At 48.2% G+C, this 24,300-nt stretch overlaps 9 protein-coding genes across 9 annotated transcripts; 1 reads left to right on the forward strand and 8 right to left on the reverse strand.

The window, feature by feature from the left end:
- Positions 1-124: 124 nt before the first annotated feature.
- N7446_010127 (putative MBL2-like secreted peptide) lies at positions 125-597 on the reverse strand. The gene is made up of 3 exons (XM_058518871.1): positions 324-597; positions 200-276; positions 125-154 (listed from the first exon to the last, which is right to left on the reverse strand). The coding sequence occupies exons 1-3, from the start codon at positions 584-586 to the stop codon at positions 132-134; spliced, it is 363 nt and encodes a 120-aa protein (XP_058369659.1). The 5' UTR covers positions 587-597; the 3' UTR covers positions 125-131.
- Positions 598-3,626: 3,029 nt separating this feature from the next.
- N7446_010128 (SEC14 family lipid-binding protein) lies at positions 3,627-4,859 on the reverse strand (the record flags this gene model as incomplete). The annotated part of the gene is made up of 4 exons (XM_058518872.1): positions 3,627-3,995; positions 4,057-4,446; positions 4,504-4,645; positions 4,699-4,859. The coding sequence occupies 4 exons, from the start codon at positions 4,857-4,859 to the stop codon at positions 3,627-3,629; spliced, it is 1,062 nt and encodes a 353-aa protein (XP_058369660.1).
- Positions 4,860-5,208: 349 nt separating this feature from the next.
- On the forward strand, positions 5,209-6,249 carry N7446_010129 (GFA family protein; the record flags this gene model as incomplete). The annotated part of the gene is made up of 1 exon (XM_058518873.1): positions 5,209-6,249. The coding sequence occupies one exon, from the start codon at positions 5,209-5,211 to the stop codon at positions 6,247-6,249; it is 1,041 nt and encodes a 346-aa protein (XP_058369661.1).
- An 872-nt stretch (positions 6,250-7,121) lies between these two features.
- Positions 7,122-8,937, reverse strand: N7446_010130 (DUF3176 domain-containing protein; the record flags this gene model as incomplete). The annotated part of the gene is made up of 2 exons (XM_058518874.1): positions 7,122-8,442; positions 8,495-8,937. The coding sequence occupies 2 exons, from the start codon at positions 8,935-8,937 to the stop codon at positions 7,122-7,124; spliced, it is 1,764 nt and encodes a 587-aa protein (XP_058369662.1).
- Positions 8,938-10,570: 1,633 nt separating this feature from the next.
- On the reverse strand, positions 10,571-13,758 carry N7446_010131 (uncharacterized protein; the record flags this gene model as incomplete). Its single annotated transcript, XM_058518875.1, has 3 exons — positions 10,571-12,096; positions 12,160-13,341; positions 13,401-13,758. The coding sequence occupies 3 exons, from the start codon at positions 13,756-13,758 to the stop codon at positions 10,571-10,573; spliced, it is 3,066 nt and encodes a 1,021-aa protein (XP_058369663.1).
- A 419-nt stretch (positions 13,759-14,177) lies between these two features.
- N7446_010132 (uncharacterized protein) lies at positions 14,178-16,157 on the reverse strand (the record flags this gene model as incomplete). The annotated part of the gene is made up of 6 exons (XM_058518876.1): positions 14,178-14,942; positions 15,003-15,251; positions 15,309-15,557; positions 15,630-15,744; positions 15,819-16,005; positions 16,064-16,157. The coding sequence occupies 6 exons, from the start codon at positions 16,155-16,157 to the stop codon at positions 14,178-14,180; spliced, it is 1,659 nt and encodes a 552-aa protein (XP_058369664.1).
- Positions 16,158-16,448: 291 nt separating this feature from the next.
- On the reverse strand, positions 16,449-18,144 carry N7446_010133 (uncharacterized protein; the record flags this gene model as incomplete). The annotated part of the gene is made up of 2 exons (XM_058518877.1): positions 16,449-17,814; positions 17,909-18,144. 2 exons carry the CDS (start codon positions 18,142-18,144, stop codon positions 16,449-16,451), a joined length of 1,602 nt encoding a protein of 533 aa, XP_058369665.1.
- Positions 18,145-19,337: 1,193 nt separating this feature from the next.
- On the reverse strand, positions 19,338-21,139 carry N7446_010134 (MDR family MFS transporter; the record flags this gene model as incomplete). Its single annotated transcript, XM_058518878.1, has 3 exons — positions 19,338-19,937; positions 20,001-20,415; positions 20,469-21,139. 3 exons carry the CDS (start codon positions 21,137-21,139, stop codon positions 19,338-19,340), a joined length of 1,686 nt encoding a protein of 561 aa, XP_058369666.1.
- Positions 21,140-21,949: 810 nt separating this feature from the next.
- On the reverse strand, positions 21,950-23,718 carry N7446_010135 (putative carboxylesterase; the record flags this gene model as incomplete). Its single annotated transcript, XM_058518879.1, has 3 exons — positions 21,950-22,975; positions 23,040-23,384; positions 23,458-23,718. The coding sequence occupies 3 exons, from the start codon at positions 23,716-23,718 to the stop codon at positions 21,950-21,952; spliced, it is 1,632 nt and encodes a 543-aa protein (XP_058369667.1).
- Between the last annotated feature and the right edge of the window lie 582 nt (positions 23,719-24,300).

Here is a 24,300-nt window from a genome sequence, read left to right on the forward strand (position 1 = left end):
ACAGTGTAAAAACATGGACCACAAAAAGACGTGCATAGTAATACGACGATCATGATGACTTCTAATCCATCTTCAAAAGCTATATCATGTCTCTAGCAGTATATCACAGCGACATCGAGGACCGCTGCAGCCTACTTGCATTTGGGGAGTTTTTCTAACATCATCAGTCATGTCCAAATACCAGCTAGAGGTGACATACTGCTCGAGCAATTACTATCCGTAAAGTACCCATTGACGTAGCACGTCGTCCCTAGATATGTAACTTGATCCCAGGAGCTACTCCCATTAGCATCCGGCTCGTCATAACCCAGTATTAAACCTACCAAACCCCATTGAAGCAATCGCCATGCTTCCAGCACGCAAAGGTGAGTCTATCTCCCTTAGGAAACCCAAAGATTGCGCCTGCGTCTAACTTCGCATCGTACCGGCAGTTGACAGTGTGGTCGACATTAACGATTTTGCAAGTCTGCGCTGATGCGCGCTTTTCAAGGTCCAGCTCTCCATCTGCTTCGGCTTCGGGGTCCGCGACGGGGGCAGCGGCGGCCAGGAGGGGGAGGAAGGCAACTACGAGACCGAGGAACTTCATCTTGTTTCGTTGTTAACTGACGCTTGCTCTATCGTGAGAGACCCTTGCAGAACAATGGTGTACTTATACATTGGAATTTTCATATCCTCGTATTGCCCAGCCCACTTCCTCGTGTTCTCGCCCAATGCTGCTATTCATAGGCAATTAGCGCGATTTATCCGAGGTTGCATTCTCGTATCCAGCCATTTTTAGTATCTTTAACATCCGAGGTTTAACATCAATAACAAGGAGTTGCCCAATAGTAGCTGCAGAACACTTGTTTGCTGATCCTTGATGGGCCTTTATTCAGTCAAGTCTATCCCCTCGTCCGTCCCGGGAAGGATTTTTAGCGCAGTTTACTAGTGTATTATAACAACGCGTTCTTATTGGCTAGGCCCTATAATATCGCAGTAACCAGAATTATTGTAATTAGTTAGAACTATGGAATTTATCCCAACATTGCTCTTTGATACATATCGCTATCCCACACTCTCTGCAACCAGACTTCCCTCGTGAGCTTGTTGACCCTTTTTGCCTTCCTCTCTTTTATACTGACACCACACACAAGCCATTCGCCCATCTTAATTTGCTGGTGATTTCTAGGCTCTATTTGCTGGTTAGGTCGTGGTGACTGAGCTGTGAGACTATAAGCGCTCCAAAACGTGCGGCGACGACACTCAATTTCCACCTGAGTCATAGAGTTGGAGAAAGCATGTCTATTCCTGTGCAACCCGAGAGCAAAAATGAGACGAGCAATGGTCCCGAAAAGGCTCCAGCAATGGTTGATGCGTGATTGTGATAAGTACCAGAGGCATTGACAAAGACGAACTTGGATACTTGCAAGTCGGACAGTGCCCTGCTCTTTATATAGTTGTTTGCTTGCTGTTTGAAAGTATCGGACACTGCAGTGTTCTCTTGGCAATTTTTAAGTCGGTAGTTGGGCTTACTGCCTGAGAAGGGGTGGTTGACAGACCTCATCTCGGCCTCTGCTGGGGCTGAGCTGTGAATGTTCCTGTGCAATGGCAAAAATCATGAATAGTACAGCTGCCTGAGTGGGTGCAGCATTTCTACCGTGCATCAGACCTTTTGTCTCGTAAAATTGTCCGCCCAGAGCAATACTAACCTTGATTCCGCGTTTGATCGCTTGGTGGACGTGTTCTTTCTAGCGAAGCTCCTAGTCGAACACCACCCTAAGTAGCTTGGCCGTGGGCGACGGTTCGATTATCTGCCCGTTCATAACTACTTGACCCTAGAGCTGTTCGCGTCTTTTCCTGGTGATGTGAATCAGTTCGGGTTTCTCGGCTGCAAAGCAAGACCTAGTTCGACGGGCCTATGCCTTAATGCGGGGAATATCTTCCGATTGAATCTTGGCTAGGTTCTCTTCGGCTGTGAGTCCCACACGCTAGCGAAAGTAGTCATCGATAAAGGCGGATGCACTGCCGTGAGAGTTAACAGGTTAGTCGACTAGGTCGGAGTTAAAGAATGCGAACAGGATAGGGGAGAGAGGCGAGCCCTATGCTAGTCCTGCATTCGCTAGTGGTGTGGCCTTAGTGCGGAAGTCATCAAATCCTATGCTGGCGTGGCGGTCGCTTATAAAGCTCGCGATCTATTTTCTCGCCATAGTTGATATTCTCCTTGCCTAGAGGTAAGCGTCTAGGCTCACTTTGTTAACTCCGTTAAAGGCACCTTTTAGGTTGAATGCCACCAGCGTTATCACTTTGTGTTTGTATTAGAGAGGACTAATAGGGCCTGTTTAGTGGTTCTGCCTGGTCGCCCTCTAAACTGGGTGTCCGATATACGACAGTCGCCGCGCTATCACCGCTTTAAGGAGTTTGCCTAGTGTGTTAAGGAGTAAGATCGGGCGATAGGCCCTAGGGATCGATTAATTCGGGTTTTTAGGCTTTCGCAGCACCACAATCTTCGCGCTCCGCTATCGCTTCGGGTAGTATCCTAGATTATTTAACGCGGTAAAGATCCCCGTGATATAGACGTTAAGGCGAATCTATAGCTATTTCCACACTAGCATCGGTAGGTCGTCTTCACTAGGTACGGTAGATCCTTTTGCGGCTTTAAGAGATCGTTATACCTTAAGCTCAGTGATAGATTGCCACAGAAGTTCTAGCGGTGGTTGGGTTGGCAAATCCTCGTGCGGCTCGTCTATCTGCGGGAAGAAAGCGTCTAGGAAGGCCTACGCTTTGTCTTTATTCTCTATAAGCTCGTCGGTGCCGACGTACAATGCCGGCATATATCCCTAGGCCTCTCGTGGTTTTATATAGGTGGCTACTTTCTAGAGCTTCCCTTCACCGGGTAATGACGCTGTGACAAAGCTTTTGTAAAGTCAGGAAATTTGAAAAAGTCCCTAAGTCAGATTAATTTTCCTCTGAAGAAGTGATTTGATAATCTTCTGTTTTTGGACTAGATAGAGTCAAGTAGACAGGCCACAGCCGCGGCCATTCACCAACACAATGAGACCCACACTCGAAAGTTATGAATTTTGATAAATTGATTTACAAACACTATTACACAATTATATAAAGAAATTTTTGATTTACATGACCAGGGCTGTTAAGGGGTTATTGTCTGGTCATGTGATGTGGTGGTCTAAAACACCTTCTCTTCCTCTTTCTATTGCTGAAGTACTATCTCATCAAAACCTCCTAGGTGAGGGGAGGCCTGCTTCACTTACCACTCCGTGTCAGAAATGTGAGCGAGATGAAACCAGCGGATTCCCAAATAGTACAAGTCAAGTCGTCCTAGAGAAATATAACCGGCATTTCAACCAAGGTGCGAGCGTAAATATGAAAAAAAAAAAAAAAAAAAAAAAAAAAAAATCTCGACGGTGCGTTCATTGGAACAAAGCGGGACAGCACTGGGCTATTCAAAAGATGAGTTGAAATATGTCTCTCTGTAAATGCGCTAAGTCCGAATTCCACCAACTGAATGCTTCTGATATCTCTCGACAACAATCAAATAAACCTACATTAGAAGTGTTTTCTAAGGGCGGATCCCATTTGCTTGTCAATCTTTTCCAGCACAGTCTGATCGATACTTAGAAGTGCTACTACTTCATGCAATCAACTTCTGCAATCTTGTCGTTTCTAGCAGAGCCAACCTGGCTACCAACAGCTGATGCTACGATCTTGCCGTCTGATTCCTGAGCCCATTTAATGGGACCGGGAGGCACAGACTTCTCTGGCGAGTCCCAGTTCAAACGCTGCCGGATGTTATTGTCAAGATCCGGTAGCATTCCATGCTTGAAGGGAAAGCCACCGCCAAATATGCTCGGGATATTTGCGTCATCAATATGCTCCCTGAGAGTGGGCAGAACTTCAGCATCGGAGAGAATTACGATCTTCTCTGCTGTATAGGGATCGACCCATCCTTTGAGGTATTTCCAGATCGTAGCGAAATATGAGGGGGCATTGCATACCTGCGGTAGGTGATGTCAGTATACATAAGCTGCAGCCTGTACATCGCACCTTGCTTCTTACAAAGATGCGCTGAATAGTCTCAGGGTAGCAAGTTGATAGTAGCCAACTTATTTCCTGGGCAAAGAATCTAACACTCCATCCCTGCTTTAGTCCCAAATTGGATGCGTCCACAAGATAAACGAAGTTTGTGATCGGAACCGACGAATTCGGCCGGTCTTTCATCATTGAGCAAAGGGGAAGCACAAAACGGGTAAGACTGTCGTGGAAGATAGAGGCTGACTGAATCATATCCGGAGTAGGTGGCTGATGTTCTTCGGATGGTGAATATTTCCAGCCGGGGGATTGGCGACTTTTCTCCCAGCTTGCCAAACCATCTTTATCAAGATAGGCGAGATCAAACATGCATATCGGCACACCATTCTTGCATCTGCGACCGGTCCAGTGGGGATACTGAATATTTATGTAAGTGGGTTTGCCTAACTTAGGGTAGAAGTAGCTACCACTCACAAATTGCCGAGCCTGCTCAAAATCGGTGATTGGGATTATGTCGTATAATTTCAGCACAGCCTTCTCCTGGCGAAATTGACATGCTTCTTTGTATTGCTCGAGCGCGGCATCGGGATCAAATCGACGGGCAGTCAAGAATCGTCTGTTCATGTCAGCCCGAGGGACAGGGGCGGAATCCACTTGGTAAAGACGCACAGCAGAGTACTTGGATCCGATAATCCATCACGCAAATCTCGGGTTTCATGCCCATCTTTCTGATTCAAAAGGTTGTGGTCGTCGCATAGCCGAGTCAACGATGCAAACGAATCCTCGTGTTCGGGAGGGATCTTCAAGCCTAGGATTTGATGGATAGACATGCCGGTCATCCAGTGGTATTTGGATATTAGATCGGGGAATAGGGGATGATTGAAGGCGAGGCGAAGATGAAATAAGGTTGGGTACGAAGCGGCTTTGTGGTAGTAATCTGCAGCGTCATGTAAACATGTAAGCTGACGAGTGGGAAAAGGGATCCCTAAGGGATGTCTACTTTGGCCGAAGCAAGACCCACTGATATACAATGGTTGCATTCAAAAAGGTAAGCTACACCGCCGATGACTCCGAATACGAGCCTTGCATGGTGGCCCGTGCATTTAACGTTACAAAGAGGCACTTCCCCTCCAGCCCTCTTCCTGCTGCAGTAAGAATTTCTCGTTTTGTGCAGCAAAAATGGCTGCGACCAAGACTTTGACGGCTTCGTGCCACTGCAATAGTGTCCAGTTTACTGTCACCATACCCACCGAATGCCTTCCCTTGAATGTACACTTGTGCCACTGTAGCGTCTGTCGCTACACCCACGGCACACCATGCAGCTTCCATGCACCACTGCCATCTGGCGTGGAGCTTCAGTTTATTGCGCCATCCAGCCTCGAGAAACTAACTAGTTATCAACACCCAGCATCAAAAGCGACAGGCTACTTCTGCAGTACTTGTGGTTGCCAGATTGGAGGATTCGATAGCCAATGGACAATCTCTACCGCAATTTTCGACGCCAATAGAGAAGATGAAGGAATCTGGAAGTTCAACGCCCATATGCTTCCGAACTCTGCGCCGGACGGAGGACTAGCAGCTGTTTTTTCGGACATTGACGGACATAAATTGCAGACCGAAAATCTAGGTCTATCTCCGCAGGCTATAGCTGGCAGCGATTCTCAGCCACCTAATCCCGAAAGCAAAGAGCTCCTCGCGCAATGTCATTGCGGCGGAGTGTCTTTCAGCATTGCCCGACCCAGTGAGGAATTCATCGCAAGCCCTGCAAGCAAAGGATGGATTTCACCCTTGGACGAGAGCAAGTGGCTTGCAAGTATGGATCTCTGCGACGACTGTCGATTGGTTAATGGCACGCATGTCATCAGTTGGATGTTTGTATCGCTTGATCATATCACGCCGCGTCTGCCGGAGGATTTATTGATCGGATCTGCGAAGGGCTATCGCTCCACGAAAGATGTTCTCCGAGTATTCTGCGGCACATGCGGCGCAACTGTCTTTTACCATTGCGATGACCGACCGAATATTGTAGATGTGGCGATGGGCATACTGCGCGCCCCTGAAGGCGCTATGGCTGAGAACTGGAGCGTGTGGAGAGCTGGGCGACCGTCATGGCCGGAGAACGGAATGCGATATCATGCTGGATTTAGTCGTGCGCTGATCGAGGGAATGAAGCAATGGGGGGCTGAACGGGGGCATCCACAGGATTTTAAGCTGGCATAATATTTCTAGGGCAATGTTAAAAGGACACCGTCTTGTTGATATTCACCCTCTCTCCACCTGTCTAAGCCTAATTAAGGAGGGCGTAGTATGTGCATTTCACAGTGTACATCCTTAGTAAAAATGCATAGATGGGGGATATAAGACTCTTTGCTCATCTAGGAAGATACTTAGTCTTCAAAAACGAAGAGGCTGCGTAAAACATATAGTTTATTTTATATCAGCCTAGGTGTGGACGTTAAAGTGAAAGTTTTGATTAGGCCTTAGTTTTCAATTCGAGTTAGATGTATCTTGATTATCCTATTCCTTCTGGTCATTATGGACTAGCATTATCGAGGTTGTTCTATTCGTCTAGAGTGCTGTAGTGGCGTCTTAGGTGCTAATCGTACACCGTAATGGTACACCCCAACAAAACATCTCCGATTTTCAATCGCCATTTTCTTAATAATTACTAGGCTGTGCATGCTCCGAAGCAAATAGGAGATATTTCACATGGTCTATTATAACGTGCTACAATTTTAGCCCGATCTGAGGCCTCTAGACCTTGGCAGTCTGGCGAAGAAGTTCACTTACAGTAAGGCACACGACCCACTTTGCCTGAAATAGTTAAGGGAAAAAGTTACGCTCGTGGGATAGGGTGGCCCCACTTTTTATGTCCTATAGTGAAGGGAAGGAAGGCCCTAACCTGGAGTCAGCCCAGACTCCGCCCACCCCCGTGGGATAGAGACGCCTAGTTCTCTATAACTAACTATGGAGGAGGGCTGGGATTTGAGGCCTAGGGAATATGGCAGCAAAGTGGATCGAGCACTATTGGTAGGATTTTCTTATTGCCAAAACTTCATTAATACACGTCGCTCAAGTATCAGTGGGGTGAGTTATTCCGGGTATTCAGTCGCATCCCAGTCCAATAGTCTCACTTGCACATTGTTCGCAAGCTTGTCAGCCAGATCCGGGCTGCCGCTTTCCAACAAATTTCTCTGAACATTTTGATCCAGCCCTGAACAAAGTAGGGGAATGCTTGACGACTTCCAGACACCTAGCTTCTGGGTTTTACTTTTTAACACCGTTGTCACAAAGAAAATCGACGTCAACGTAAGCAACACGACTGGAAAGATAATCCACTCCCATCGAACCCTGATTTGAGTTTGTATCATCCAAGATATACCATGCACATGCTCGCCTGAATAAGACTTGAGTATGTTAAGGTCCCTGTCGAATTTCAATGCTGCCAGGTTTTTCTTTCGTATATAACTAGTCATCCCTGCCGCAATCTGGCTAAAAACAGCAGTGATACCACTCTCCTGCATCGGCTGAGAGAATTCGGTAGTAAATTGGTCCGTTGATCCCTTTTCGCCTGAACAAAAAGATGTGTCACTAGCACTGTAACTGTTATTCATCAAAAGTTTATCTGAGAACCAGTATGAAATATAATTTGATGTCGTTTGACTGACGGCAAAAAGAGAAGCCGTAAGGTTCCCTTTAGTGGGAGGACGTAATTCGAGCATTGAATTGTTAAACCAAGCTTTTGGATCATGATATGATTCAACCAAGGTCTCGTGTGCCTTATTGTTCTCCATGTGAATCTCATAGGTATTGACACACCAAAGCAAGGAACACTGAATGGCAGAAGCGTGATTTAGCACTGAATTATTGGCAATGGAAATGGCTGTGAAGTTGACAAAGGAGCTTGAGCCGAGTGCTTCCGGTGCTGAAAGTGCTTCGTTATTGTAGGCTTCACCCGCAGTGATAGGGCCTAGAGCGTGATCACTGTAGCCGCCTCCAACCTGCGCGTGTACTCCATTTGGTAGAGTATGATTGACCCGAGGGTAGCGCAGGCGACATGTGCTGTTTGAGACGGAAAAGGATAGCAAATCGGTAATATTAATGCAGTGGGAGCAGACGGCTAAGGATCGAAAGGGGGAGAAGTCGCAATTCCCGGTAGGACAATCGGGCATGACAGAGTTCAAGTTTGTGCTGAAGTTTGATGCGCCATATAAAGATGTATAGATAGAAGATAACAGACCAGATGTAGGCAAATCCTGTGAATTATCTTCATCTGTGAAGGCCTTGGTGCGGGGAACAGAGGCCGGTATATCCGACTTAACACGAACATTATCGACTGAAGCCATCTGCTGGACCAAAGGCCCTACGCCAATAGATAGAATAGTAACCACTGCACCTATTGCAGCCAAGTTTCTGTTCATTTGATCAGTATTAAACGAAGATAGGCAATCATGACGTGACTCACCTAAGTCCGAGTCTTCGCTCGGCGAGAAATACGAAGGATCCTAGCGGTCCTCTGCTGGCGGAGTCATAGATATTCACGTCAGCCAATGGCCGATCACTCTCATTGAAATATAACAATTTTGATTGACTGACGCAAGCACCAACCACTGCGAGCATGCACGCAGTCAAGATCTGAGTGATCCAGGAGAGTATAGAATTGATGGTGATGCCGAACGGCCAATCGGGAATACCCTTTCCGTTATACTTTTGGAGCACAACAATGAGAATTATCAGAGCAACTAAACTGGTGACATATGCTAGAATTTCCCAGCCCCAGTAGTTGTTGAATGTACGCTGTAGTGGTGTTTCCTTTGTAACACGATCCACGTCCTCCTCAGTAGAGGGCACAATAAAGCCACCATTATGTTTTAGGGGCACAGTAGCATCGGCTGATGTTCCCTCCATTTTTGCAAAGAACGGAGCAAGAATGATCCTCCGGAAAGTAAACACAAGTTAACTTTACCAAAATAAAGCGAGGTAGAGCGAGAATACAATAATTAGTGTCTGGATTGAGGAACTGTCAGACACGTGTCAATGGCTGCGGGTTTGGGGGCTGAACGATACAAAAAGCGGGGGGCAGTTACTCCCGCGGTGAGTAGCAGGGTGAGTAGGTGATAATTCTTTAGGCCGGCGCGATGAGAAGGTTTGGACCCTAATTTGAAACACACTAATCCCAATACATTTTAGCCGTTGACCCTTTTTTTCCCAAAAGATATTGTATAGTTATATGACGAAAGGGTCTGAGGCTGTGCGGCTCGGCCCCCAATCCAAGGTGGGCCCTCCTTCGAATTTCTAATTTTTTTTTTTTTTTTTTTTAAAAAAAAAAAAAAAACTGATGAGTTCCTCATAGTGCGCCTCTGACAGCCCTCACAATTTGCAGAATTTTGCATGGTCTCATGAGAATAAATGACAACCACGATTTCCGTCGTACCACTTACCACTAATTTCATATTTCCATCAAAATGTCTTGGAGAGATCGCGACTGTTGGTGTCGAGGGGAATCTGACGATCACTGGTGCCGTGCAGGTGGATCTAGCGAATCTATCTCTTATCATTTCGGGCCCTTAATTCCTTCTTTTCAAGTTATCATGATTCTTTCGATAGTATTGTCGTGATCGCCTTCTTATAGTGGAACACACAAAATTCTCTCTACGTTACATATGCTGAATCAAGAGATGCCTCTCGGGTGCTAAACTGTCCTGAGACGTTTCTCTTGTAACTACATAGCTCATGTTACAAAGATCATAAGTCGGACTTTATATTTCTAGACGAGACTCAAAACGAAGTACATATATCCCTGCGCCTTATACAGCGGTGGCGTTTGGCTCGCCTTCTTAATATAAAATTCAGTGAGGTCTGGATCCGTGCTAGATGATATCTGGTCCTAGATTCTATTCTCCTAGGCACGCTATACATTGTTCCTAGAGGTAGTATCCTAGGAGCTCCTAGAGGTAGTAACCTAAGCTCCTAGGATACTACCTCTCGTTCCCCGGAGCTATACAGTTCACCCCCGGGAGCTGTAGGCCCTCTGGGAACTATGATTCTTACTCCTAGAAGCAATCAATAGCGTGGGCCTAGGAACCATGCTATAGATCCCAGGGTCGAATAGAATACTAGGAACGTGACGGGTCTCGCGATATAAAACGTGGGCTCCAGAATGGGTAATCAATATTAGGAATGTAAATTGAAATGCGGGCATTAAGTGTGGGCAATAGAAAGAAGAGGTGGTTAACTAGGTAAAAATATCGTGTAAAGACACCTTTTGAAGAGGAATGATATTGATGAACGATAAAATGAAACGGTTACTTGGGAGTTGACTTAACGACGATTTCCACGACTTGAAAACAAAATTACTACAAAAATTGCCTGTCTTCAGTAACTCTTGGACGGAGTAAATTAAGGCCATTTTCGACATATAGAGTGCTCGAAAGACAGAATTCCTCACTAGTAACAAAAAATCATATTTGGTGTGTAACTCGACCTCTCATTATCGGACTTGAATAAAGTGTATCTTTTCAACCAGTTAGATAGTAAAAGTTCAACTCTGACGATGACCAATGAGCCTAAAATTAGCCGTAAAATCAAAAGGTCCAGCTTCCAATCTGTGACCCTCAAGAGGACCAGGACCACAACTAGCTGTCCCGATTCCATGATGCGCATAGTCAATATTCAATTCAGTCTCGTCCCTAAGCTCGGATAGCTCATGCGGGTGCTTCGCGCGGTCCAATTCAGCAATGCTGTACTTCCGCAGCGAGAAATTGAAAGGCGCATCCATCATAGCCTTGATTACCGGGAAAGCTGCATCGGCCCCAGCAGAGGTAGAATGGGGAATATCCGGAGGCGAGGAATTGACACACACCCAGTGCGTATCGATGCGATTTCCGTTCTCCTGAGGCCATTCGTATGGCGTCTGTAGACCGTCATCAAGAGAAGCCGTGTACGTGCCAAACCGAGAAGCGCTCTTTTTGTCACGATAGGATTCTCCGGGACCCCTGCCAAACCATGTAGCTGAATCGTAACGACGGGGCAGTCGAAGCGTAAGTCCAAGTCTAGGAATGTATTTTGGGTGAGAGCCGGTGAAGTCGCCGGTGACGTGGATTGTCACAGATGACTGTGTGATTGTGTACTCGAGGATGGCTTCCATTGCCCACTGCAGCACCGTGGGCGCCACTCGAACCTTTGTCTTGATAGATACGCTTCCGTCTTCATTCACATACCAACAGGCGGACTGGATGAGCATGCTAGTGCTCTTCACACGGAAGCGTTCCCATTCAATACAAGGACCGGATGAACCAAGATCATTCTGCGTCATGGCACGGTAAATTCCTAATTGTGGTCCGCTGTGGAAGATCTTGCCTGCGTCAGTTGACCACGACAGGTCGCCCCTGATGAGGTCGTAGGTGAACTGAGAAGAAAAGCTGTTCGAGGTGATATATAGTCTGCCTGGGCCTTCGCGTACAGAGAGTATGGACTGTGGCAAGCTCAATGTTGCAGGAATTGTCAATTTCTGTTTTTCGTGTAGGGCAACCTGTGCCCAGGCAACCTCGTGCCCACTCGGTGCCCAAGCAGTGGCCTCCTTCAAACAGAAGTTGAACGTGAGCCAGGTTGGCTCAGAGGTGAAGCTCACTCCTTCTGGGAATTCAACCAGATCAGCAGTCCCGGCTTCAATAACCGGCAGTTTCCACGGCACTGGATCCGTGCTCCCACTTTCTTTGACGAGATGCCATGTCACGGAAAGATGATCAAGCGTGTTGAAGTCGTAATGGTTTATAACTTCTAAATGTTGCCCATTCTGATGTAGTGTCACTGTGACTGGCTCGATGGCCTTTTTGTACTCGATCAATCCGGGAGTAGGCATGTGGTCAGAATACACCATCCCGTCAAGAATAAAGTCTGCATCATTGGGTTCGTCTCCAAAGTCGCCGCCATAGGCGTAATAAGTCGTGTCCCCATCCCTCTTCAAAAGCCCATGGTTACACCACTCCCAGATGAAACCTCCTTGAAGAAGCCTTTCGGTGCGGTAGGCTTCAATGTACTCCTTCAAGCCCCCGGGTCCGTTGCCCACTAATACAAATGTCAGAAGACGCGATTAGAATGTGTGTTTTTTGAACCGTTTGATAAACTTACTGGCATGACCATATTCGCACTGGATCAATGGCTTGTCGCCTTTCTCAGCGACATGCTTTTTGAGCGCATCTATACTCCAATACATGGTAGAGTACAGATCGGCGCTGATAGCTTCTCTATCTCCCTCGTAGTGTACCAGACGCGTTGGGTCAGCGTCCTTGATCCAATTGTACATACTGGCATGATTTCTTCCGTAGAACGCCTCGTTTCCGAGAGACCACATAATAATGCATGGGAAGTTCTTAAACCGCTGGACCAGTTGTATCGCACGATCAAGGTAAGCATCTTTCCATTCAGGGTTGTCGGAAGTCCACTTCTTGGCCATTTTGTATGATTCCTCTTGGATCTCATGTTCAGTCATGAGTTGCTGGTTCGGGATGTTAAATCGTTCCACTGGATCAAAGCCATGGCACTCGAGATCCGCTTCAGCCATAACGTAGAGACCTAGCTCGTCACAGAGATCATAAAGCCTGGGGTCATTTGGCTGGTGAGAGCATCGTAGGGCATTTATGTTATGCTTCTTCATCAGGATGAGATCCGCACGCATGTTTCTCCATGGCACGGCCCGGCCATGGAGATGGTGATGCTCATGGCGGTTCACGCCATACAAGATGATTGGCTTCCCATTCACCAAGAAGTTCGAGTTAATGACCTCAATGCATCGGAATCCAATGCGTTGGGGAATCGTCCGGCCGTTGAAAGAGATAAGCAAGGTGTATAGTACAGGGGTTTCGGCTGACCACAGTTTCAGATCCCTGTCGGGCACATAAATGGTAGTAGGTTCCGTGGATGGAAATACCGATTCATGAAGTAACCTGCCATTGGGATCATACAACTTAGCCCGAACATCGCCATCTTTACCTTGGACTTTGATGTTAGTGATCAACCTCCCCCGCGTGCTATTCCATTCGGGATCTTTCTCGATGGTGGCAACGGCGTTGAAGTCAATCACCGAGTCTGATGGGAAGGGCAGCAAGCCGACATCTCGAAAAATGCCACTGAGAAGCCACTGGTCTTGGCGCTCAATATATGAGCCATCACAAAACTCGTACACCCGGACCGCAATAGTGTTGACGGAAGCGGGCGCGAAAAGCATGGGTGTGATATCGAACTCGCTAGGATTGCGTGAGCCCTGGGAGTAGCCGACAAGCTCGCCGTTGACCCAGAGGTGGAAGGCGCTGTCTACGCCCTCGAAGCGGATACGAATCTGTTGCCCGTCCCATTTCGAGGGCGTGACGAACTGTCTCCAGTAGGATCCTGTCTCGTTGAGAAGAGGTACTTCAGGGGGTTGACATGGAATGGATAATTGACATTAGTGTAGGTCGGATGCGAGTATCCTTGCAGCTGCCACATCCCCGGTACTTGAATGTCATCCCAGCTCACAGGGTCCGCAGAGGACCATTCGGGGGCCTCAAAAGGCGACGCATCATGTCTGAATTTCCAAGTGCCGTTTAGTGACAGGTACTCACTCTTGTCGCGGTTCAAGGTGCGGGCGCTTTCTTCTGAGGTATAGGAATAGAAGTGCACTCGTGGCGGAAGGGTTCCCTTGTGGATGACCTTGAGATTGTTCCAGTCCGGCAGTTCTTTGGGAAATGACATGGTCAAAAGCTTTGCCCTGAGGAGTGAGTTCTGAGAGATGGCCAACCGAGGTTAAGCTGGCAGGGGACGAGGGCCATAAGATAAGGACAAACTCCGGCGGGGCCAAGACGGTGAACCCCAGCTCATACCCCGGCAGGATTCCGGGAAACCAATCCATTTCTCCGGATGACAACGCAGCGTTATGCAGTCAAAGGTAGACCCCGCAGATGCAGAAAGACAATAGATGTTAGGCGGGGTTACTTTCTGACTCGACTCGGTTAGAATGCCGAGAAATATCTAAACATGTACTTGTTGACATACAAGTCTTTCAACTATCTGGGTGTACTCTACTTGAACATTATGTAGCTATACTTCTAGGAAGTTCAGGCACGCTTTGAGCAACAAGGATGTCGGTTTCAACAAGTAGCGTTATCACATTGTTAACAAGTGTACTTGAATTTCAATGAGATCTTGGGCACACCTGCGAAGGTAGGAGGGACAACATAGGAGATGTTGTAAACACGATTATCCTCAACGTTGGCACCATAAACGACTGGTAGCTGCTCCAAGCCTTCTGCGCTGACGGTGACATCGAGGCAAGGAAGGTCTTCAAGACCCCCGACAACCTTCTTCTTGACAAGAGTCCAACTTGGCGGCAGTTGCGCAAGCGCGAACGTGAATATATCAGTTCCATCTTGAGTGGTGTTCGGATACGAGATCTCCAGGCTGTTAGGCCCTGCAACGGCATGAATAGTCGACGCTGTCGGATAAAGAGAGAACAAGGCCATATACGGATGGGGTGTATGGTCTTTGTCACCAGCCCACTGCACGATAGCCGGGACGAATTGCTCACCGCGATTAACAGTTTCAGAGACTTGCTGAGCACCGATCATGAGGGGGGCGCTAATCCACGAAGTGACAACTCGGACCCCAGCGTCGGCACCGAGGGCATCGGGAACCTTTTTAGTGATCATCCGCTCCCCATCCCAGTAATTCTGAGATGCGAGCCACGTAGAATCCTTTTTCGAGATGCTTTCCGCGACTACATCCATGACAAGCGCCAATGCTGCACCCTGTGTGACATCGTACAACAGGTCCGACTCTAATTTATTGGACTGAGGCCCGCCATAGCCGTACAGACCCCACCAGAAGTAGTTGATAACAGCTGAGTTGGAGACTATATCGCGTGTGTAGGCCCGATCATACTGTTTGATATAATTCTGTTAGTAGGCCTCGAGTAGTATGCGCTGAGAAAAAAAACACACCGGTCCCACCATATTGACAAGATAAGGGTTGTAATGAGCGGCTATATCCGCCCATAGATCTGTCAAAATGATTTTGGCATTCTTGGTCATGGCGGCATCCTTGGGCCCGTATTTGATGGCACCCGCGAGTGCCCAGGTATCCATTCCGTAGTAGGTTGGTGCGTTGTATTCAGACAGTACATTTGAACCTGTCGATTTAAATAGCTCCAGGATAGATTTGCCCTGTTCATTGGCGTAGTCGATAAATGTCTGAATATTTAGTCAGATCACTCAGAGCTGCAATTTGACTCTTGCGGAGTCACATACCTGGTTTCTGCGGCGCTGGCCAATCCAAGAAACATACCACGCGCGCATTATAGCTGGATTAGAGTACGCTGGCGTTAGGTTGTCTCCTTCCGGGTAAGACCCATTACGGCGCATAGAGCCAACAGCTGCAATCTCCAAGCTGTCCTCGATGCGCGATACGAGACTCTCCCCGAGTAGATCGGAAAACTCCTCCACAATTTGCACGAGCTGTGTCCCGATAAATTCTCTCCAATTTGGGTCATAGGTGGTCTATTGAAGTTCCCCTGTTAGCTGGATTCTAATCCTGGCTTGGCCCTTTCCAGGGAATTGAGGGCAACCTACATATATCTTTGGTGGATACAGGTCCGAATCAGGAGTGGGATAGGGCTCGTCAGGTGAAAGCTTAAATGTACCATACCAAGCCGACTCATAACTCTCAGTCATTTGGCATGAAATGCTTGGGGCATTGTAATCAGTTTAAAGACACGGAAAAATCAAGTCAATTGGTACTGGAGATGGAGATGGTCTTACATATTCTCAATTGCTGCCTTGGCGTTATTCAGATCATGGCCCTTGTTCCGGTAAAGTAGACCGGCGGTATACCATGCTGTGAATCGAGTTGACCACGGGCCCTTGTCCGAATACCAGATGTACTTGTATGAATCATCCCAGCGCTTATCGTTGACATACATAGACCAGTCGAACAGCTCCTGTGCGCCTGTAACATAGGTGTGTTAATAAGTGCCTATATCGTGGGATGTCTTTACGACACTAACTTTGGGTCAAGCTGTTTGTTATCTGGGCAGCTGAGGCACTGTTGACGGCAATGGTACCACTGATTGCATATCTAGCGATGTTGTTCAATTTCATTTTGGCTGTAACAAAAGGTCAAAAGAGCTGCGGGGCAATCAATTCACGATCAGCCCATACCATGGCGGGGCCTTTTCTTTTATAAAGACTACTACGTTTTGAATGTCCTCGGAGGACGAGCTAAAGCTTCGAGTGATAGGAATTAAGCCTACTCGGTGAAATTCCGGCTAATTCCCCGCACTTCACCGGTGATATGTCCAGAGGCTTGTCGCTTTCCGTTAGTTTAGTGGAGTAATTAGACAAAGGGTAAAGTCTAAGAAATGCAATTCAAAATATGTTGCTCATTGGGCATCACAGATCTTCGGTGACCACTTTGCTATCGACCATTGCCTGAGCCTTCGTATTCTCGCCAAGCCTTTTCTCCGCTATCGATGCCGAAACTCCAACAAATTTGTTTCCATATTCCTCTCCATCCAAGATCACGGCCGTCTCCTCCAGACTGAGATTGCCGGTCTCCACAAAAAGGAAGTAAACCACCACAAGCTCAAAAGCCAGCCAAACATCATACGTAATGTAGAACTTCCACTTGCTATTCGTGACACCGATGGGGTTCACATACTGGTTAAAGATTCCCGCAAGTGCGACAAAAAGGTTATAAAGAACGAGACCTCGGGCACGTAGATCGAAGGGTAGGATCTCGATGCAGTATGTTACCTGTAGAGGTGTCCAGCCAATGGAGAAAAAGAAGTTGTACAGGAATACCATTGCTAGAACACCTTTTGCGTAGCCGTCACCTCCAATTCCATCAAGCGCCGTCGTCTTCTCGTAAGTGGCTTCGAGCGCCGTCCACACAATATAGACTGCCAGTAAACCTCCTGTGGAGATGAGGAAGAGGGTTCGCCGACCGAATTTGTTCATCAAGGCGGCGAAAACAAGACTCCAGATCATAGACCATAGTGTGAGCAGAGCATTGATGAGAGTCTGAGTGCTCTCCGCTGTATAGCCAATTGAGTTAAGAACCAGTGTCAGATAGTACGAAATGAGGCCGTTCCCGCTCCACTGTGAGAAGAATCCCACCGACAGAATGATGAAAAAGCGCCTGATATTGCCTTTACTCTGGAAGAAGGTCAAATACGAGGTATTGCGTCTGGCTTCAGTCTCGAGTTGAAGCGCAGTGCGAATTTCCGCCATCTCCAGGGTGACGAGGGGATCAGAATCATCGCCGTTGGCGTGATATTTGCAAATCAACTTCCTCGCTTCCTCGTCGCGTTCCTTGCTGATGAGCCAGCGTGGCGACTCCTCAATGAGAAAGCAAAGTCCGAGTTGGATCACGCTGGACAGGCCTTGGAGGAGGGACGGGATGCGCCACGCCCAGGTGTTTTCGATGCGGAACGTGCCGTAAGTAACCCATGCGGCGACAAGAGCACCTAAGTTCCACAAGCTGTTGTATATGGCTACCTGTGGGCCTTGCTGTCGAGGAAACGCCAACTCCAAGAGAAGCAGTGGTGCCGCAGTGATATTTAGGACAAGGCCCATACCGATGATGCCACGAGCTGCGATGAACATGCCGACATTTTGTGCCGCGGCTTGTAAGGTGACACCTATTATGAGAATAAAGGCGCCAACAAAAAGCACCGGACGGCGTCCGAACTTATCGCAGCTAAAGGCGCAGATTGGCATGGTGATTAGTTGGCCGACATTCTGGATGGCGTTTAAGCTGTGTAAAAATGTGTCAGTATGGGAGGTTTCTTCGCTTACTGTCCGCTATATATGCAGGTCAAATCACGCAAGCCAGTGTGATTTCCACTTACAGGCCAAGCTCAGAAGCTCCGGGGTTGTTGAAAGATTTCTGCCAGGTAGTAAGGGACTGGAGGCCATTCATCATGGATCCATCATATCCAGTGGCATAACTTGAGATCTGGAAAATAGCAAGCATTAAGTTGAGCTTGATGATACCAGAGTTGGTGACCCATGATCGTCCAGTGCGTCCGCCCACTATCGCACCGACTGTATATGGCAACTCGGTATTTGGCATAAAGGGGGCCATTTTGCAAGCCCACTGAGAAGGCAGATGAAGGGGAAAATTTCTTCAAGGCAGATCTCTAAATATGGGACCAGCGATAAACCTCAATTAAAGACTGGGTCATCTCGCCTTCGGGGGAATCTTGGTCATATTTAAAAAAGCTCCCTTGGCAAAAGTGCCACGAAAGCGTGGCATTTCTTACATGGTGAAGCGGTCGTAAACTCTGTTGGGAATTTGACTTGTTCAAGCTCTTCGCGATAAAGGATCCTAAGGGTTTCCACTTTTAGCACAAAACCGGAATCTATCGCTCTCACTGCGGGGAATATATTCAGAGTTAATGATTGGAACCGCCACATTTGACGGCGCGGGATGCGACTGACGTTACTCATTGTTCTTGGAGTTTCGCCGAACTCTGCCGGGTTCGCCGGTCTGATAAGGTCTGCCCATGTGGCATGGTGACTGTAGGGTCGTATGTATTGTTGCCAAAGTCGTTTGAGTATATCCTCTGAAAGAACCTTATTCCTGCCAGGTCCTAGCTGCGTCGGACAAATTCCAGACAACTCGATAACGAGCAGGCAGCGTACATTTACCCAACTCTTCGGTAAGGCAATTTGCGCACTGCGAAAGCCCGGTGTTCTAACTATCACTATAACGGCTATCTTCGCCGAGCTCCAAACGGAAAGACCTAAAACTGCCTGGTACCATAACTGAAGCATTTAGGCGGATCTAGTCCGATTGCACTTAGGTTCAAAATGCCGAAGGGTGGTTTGTTCTCATCAGAAAGAAAAATATGTCCTAATACACCTAATGCCAGATAGGGACTGTTAGGTTGTGGCTAATAAGTTCCGCAAGGTTATCGAGAACTTACCCACTAAGTTCTAAGTCAATATTGTGGAGGCCTTTAAGACCGATGCCCCTACACTAGTCACTATTAGAATGGACTATTTTACGTGGGCGACACTTTCGGCAACTATCGACCTCGAAGTGACTGGGGTGGTAAAAGGATCACTGGTTCACTCACCGTGAAGTTGCCAGAAAGTCTCTCCTGGAATATGTGGAAATAAATATGCCCTATTACGAGTATGTACGATAGTTCAAGATTAGTTCAAGATCTAACGCTCTTTTAGTACGGACGAATATGATTCTTCCATGCGAAAGGCAAGGTCATCTACAACCTGTATTACCTGAACTCTCCTTTCGTGCCGCCAGCCCGTACTTCACGATTGCTTCTGCTTAACCGAGCGCCATTCGATCAAAAGACTTCCCACCATCGTTGTGCAAGCCAACGCGACAGTGAGGTACCAAGTATGAGTCAAGCTCCGGTTGATACCACCCGTAACCTCATCCCACCGCTGCAAAGGAACCCCGTTCTTAATATCACCAAGTCCGTGCTCTTCAATATACGCAGGTGTCAAACCTGGTACAACATCTTCCAAACTTGACGACAACTGATTCGTGAATATAACCTGCGCAATAGCGATAAACACCGCGGGACCCATACTCTGCCCAAACAAGATAACCCCAATCCCAAAGTTGACATCTGCAGCACTTAAGGTTGTCTGGACTGCCGCTTGGGGAGCTTGGAAGCCGATGCCTCCACTGAAGCCTACGAATCCGGAATAGAGGATGATCTTGGTTAGCGATGTGTGGAGACCGTATGTTGTCATTAAGCCCCCGGCGATTGGCATGCATACGGAGGCAAAGATCATAAAGGGAGCGTAGTAGCCGAATGTGGTGGTGCCGATGCCCTGAAGAAAGAGCCCGAGCATCATTCCAACGAGGATAGGGATCATAAGGTAGCCGCTCTCGCTTGGGGTCTGGCAGGATATAACTTTGTCAGTAAATTTTCTTGTAATCACGAATTAGCCACGAAGCCTTACCCGGGATCGAACGACTTGATAGTATGTTGGTAAGTACCACTCTAAGACGTTCGTCATCGAATTAGTGCACGTCGTGAAGATGAAGCCCGCGATGACACTTCGATTTTTGATAATGCGGAAAGGGAGGGCTGCTGAGTCTCCACGACGGTATTGATTGAAGACGAAAGCGGCGAGTAGCACAGCAAATACAAGGAACAATGCAATCACTTTCCGATCTGACCAGGGATACTTTGTTCCCGCCCAAGATAGTGCGACGAAGAGTGTTGTGAGTGATGGGATGAACAAGCAGTTGCTAACGAGGTCGAGCTCTCTGATCTTCTGAGTCACCGTCAGGTCGTCCTCTTGGCGGGTTCTTGGGTCTGAGAAGAGGAAAAACAAAGTCGCCAGCGATACACTGCCAATAGGAAGGTTGATCCTAACAGACAGTGTTAAGCTACCTTGATCATGTCTGTGATGAGAAGAGCATACCAGAAACACCATCTCCACCCTAAAGACTGTGTCAATGCACCACCTACTATAGGCGCCGCAATGATCGCAAGCGATTCCACACACGCCATCAAACCCGCAAACACCGGTCGCTTGTTAAGCGGCAGAATATGTACCACGACGGCAAAACACCCAGCCAACTCACCCGAGAACCCTAGACCCGTCACTGCCCTCCCGACAATGAACATAGTCGACGAAGCAGCCGTGGCACAGAGTAAAGAGCCGACGAGAAAGATAACATTGCTTATCAAGAAGATTACCTTGATTGAGAAGAGCTTATACAGCTTCGCGAACCCGAATTGGAATGCGCAGGTGCAGAGTCGAAATGCTGATGAGTACCATCCCACATCGGCGACAGTGTGGAAGTGGTTAGTGATGCTCGGCACGGCTGTACTGACGATATTGGCGTCTAGGCCTCCGACGATAAGGACCACGCACAGTGCGATGATGGTGAACCAAAATTTAGAGCCTGTTGGGTAGTTGGGCTCTGTGTCTGGGGCAGATTCGATGTTGAGAGGCTCAAGTTTTCGTTCCGAGGCTGCCGTAGGTGGTGGTCGATTTTGCTGTTGCTGTTGCTGTTTCCGCTGGTCAGGCAAGTCGGTGAATGCTTCGTGCTCGAGAGAAAGGGCCTCTATTGTGGTTGTAGTCGCCATTGTACGAGGCTCGCGGGAATGAGCATGTGAGAAGAAAGAGAAGACAGTATTATCGTAGACGATGTGGGGGCCAACTCTGAGTGTCTGCTCCGCGGCCGAGCTGGTGTGGTGGGTGAACACATGCGAATCCTGGCAGTTGTATGTTTGTTTTCGCCCTTTTTTTTGTGATTCGCAGGACTAGTACCCTTGCTACTTTACTCTCCAGCTCCTTTGTTCTTCACCAACACCCTGAACTCCCCTAAAGCGCTGAAATGGCCCCCCGCCTAAACCTTTCCCATCGCTCGTGCTCCCTCTGCGCATCCAGCTTAGCCCCTATATTTGCCGTTGGTGGGGGGGGGGCAGAATTGGCATTGATCCGAGCTAGTCAGCTAACCCCGGAGAAAATATATCTTGTCCGACTTTGGTTGGAGAGTTTCCGCTCTGTCGTGCGCAAATTGACGTGCTATGTCTCCTAAGAACAGAGGAAGTTAATCAGATCACGCGTCTGGGGGAAGGCGAGGCAGGTAGACCATACGTGATGCATCATCACATCATCGAGAGTAGCCTAGTTATGTGTTCCTTTCATCTACACGTCGGTGAAACGCCGCGATGGAGACGATCCTGGACGGCATCCCCACAATGAGTCTACCGTGCTGGATCTCCGTTAACACCGAATGCCCAGGGAGATTTAGAATAGATCTCGGAATATATCTCGACTCGAAGGTGTACCATTGTCCTTTGGCTGATGGGCTGAACGAGTTTTGTATACTTTGTTACTATATCCTCAGCAAATAAGTACGGTCCCGCCATGGTGTGATAATCGTCAGTGGCTTATATCTCCATTGTCCGAGCAAGATGCTTCCATAGTAAGCACTTCCCGACTTGCCAATCCGGAACCTCTTCCATCGCTGTGTTATTAGTCTGTAGCCGAAGCTGACGACCCTGGAAATTCCCCCATGGTTTCCATGTCGGCGAACCGTGTTCTTTATAAGTGTTCGGATTTAGGCTCCGCATAAAACTCACCCAGTACCCCATGGTTACGGGCACAATAGGTGCGTTGGTTGTGTAGTAAGACGCTGGGGCCGAGCCTGCTTGTCCCGGTCCAAAAATAGCGCTCGTCTCAAACGTATGGGGGACCCCTAAGCCACCGGCTACAGTCTCCGGATCAAGCACGTTATACCGGTAACTCCACACCCGCTCCCGGCTTAGGAACCGCGCCACGGCGCCTGCTATGTCATTGGCAGGGCAGGTAAAGGTAGCGTCACCATACGCGGCGGAAGCGCTGGGGAAGAATGCTGCGTGATTGGGGACGGGGTCCATTGGCGTGTAGTGCTGATTGATGTCTTCTAACTGTGCGTTTGTGAGATGGGGGTAGTTGGTGCGGAGAAAGGCAGAGACTTGGGAGGCGTTGGACGCGTTATATGCAAAGTACGAGCCCTCGTTTGTGGTGTGGCCCACAAGCATGGGTACAGCGGCGAACCGGCCAGTTGCGAAAGCGGTATATAGCTGGTCAGGGATGAGTTTGTTGTCGATGGTCGGTAACCAGTACCAAAGTGGTGTGGGGTCGCTGGGTTTAGCTTCGGGGAAGATGGAGCCGTAGCTTGCTGCCTGGAGAGCAGAAGTGTTCATCTCTCGCAGACAGCTTACGGACGAGCAGCCAGTTAAGCCCAGCAGCCGCTGATATTGGAATTCCATCTCTGGGACAGTTCGTAATGTGGGCCAAAAGGGACTCTCAAGAACCGCTCCAACGAAGAGTTTATCTTTTGCATTGCCTCCGTATGCCGCGAGGTGATGGGATACGGAGCCACCACCAGCTGACGGGCCTTGTATAACAACATGGCCTGGGTCACCACCAAACTGATAAAATGAAGATGGTTAGTTGTCTAGAAGGACCATGTTAAGTAAATATGCGCAAACACACCTTGCTAATATGCTCCTGCACCCAGAGCAGTAACAGCCGTTGGTCCAGGAGGCCAACATTTAAGTCTCCATCCTGCCTGACCATTTCACTGGCGAGAAAACCAAGGACACCAACGCGGTAGTTAAAGTTGACTAATACAATGTTGCCGCCCGAGGATCGAATGATCTCCGTGCCATTGTAGTTGGAGTTCGCATTAGTTGCGTATCCACCGCCTTGGATATATACCAGCACGGGGAGCTTGGAGGCAGGCGTAGCGTTTGAGGGTCTGAAGACGTTGACAAATAGACAGTCCTCATCGATGCCTGGACCTGGTTGCTGCCCTGTACCGACACAAATAGGACCAAACTATAGGTAGTCAGGTCGAGTTAGTCTACGCTTCGATATTGTCAAGGGCAATAGGTCTTGGACTGTGACCGACTTGGGATGCATCTTGTTCTTCAACCTTACCCTCGGGCTGCCGGGGCGCTCTAAACCTGAGATCGCCGAGTGGGGCCTGGGCATATCGCATGCCCAAGAACTGATCCACGCCCGCTTCGAGTCTTACACCACGGTATATTGAGTATCCAAGGTCAACTCTCGGAGAGTTGGTGTCAATGTCTATGCTGGAAAGTGGCATAGCTACTCCAGTGGCGAGAGCAGCCAGATAAAGGGCCCTCGTGAGGAGCTTGAGTAGCGACATTTCGTCGTCTCAGATGAGTGGAGCACAGAGTTGCGAAGATGATCGTGTAGTGGAGTATTTCACGTATTAAAGTTAGTGCATTTGTTCCAAGTAGCCGCCAAACTTCTCGACGCATTTATAGAGACATGAGACGACCCCGCAAAATCAGCGCATCTTTACAGTCTAAATCCACGGTACAACAATTTGCCGTCGGTGTACATTTAGGATATATTCAGCGCCCGCATGAGCCAATAACCTATCCCTTTGTTTCTCCTTGCAGCGGGTGTAAACTTTAATTGGGAGAGCGTAGACATTGTCTATTGGTATCCGGCTAAAACCCCATGTCACGGCTGAGGTGAAGTTGGCAATCTATTCTAAATCTGCCGCATCGGACAAGGCGTGCCGCGATATATTCGCTAGAATGTGGCGGATCACCAGAGGGCTTCCGACACATGTAGTTCACACCAAAACCTGTGGGTAAAGCCCGCTCAGTAGAGTAGCATTGCGACTAGTGAGTGGCCATTTGAGTTAGTGGAAATGCAGCCTGCTGATTACCCCGCCGGGGTATTGAGATGGACGAAGATCCTGTCATTCCTGCAGACC

Source organism: Penicillium canescens (genome assembly GCF_028828765.1).
Source record: "Penicillium canescens strain IBT 15451 chromosome Unknown utg000006l_segment0_segment0, whole genome shotgun sequence".
NCBI lineage: Eukaryota > Fungi > Ascomycota > Eurotiomycetes > Eurotiales > Aspergillaceae > Penicillium > Penicillium canescens.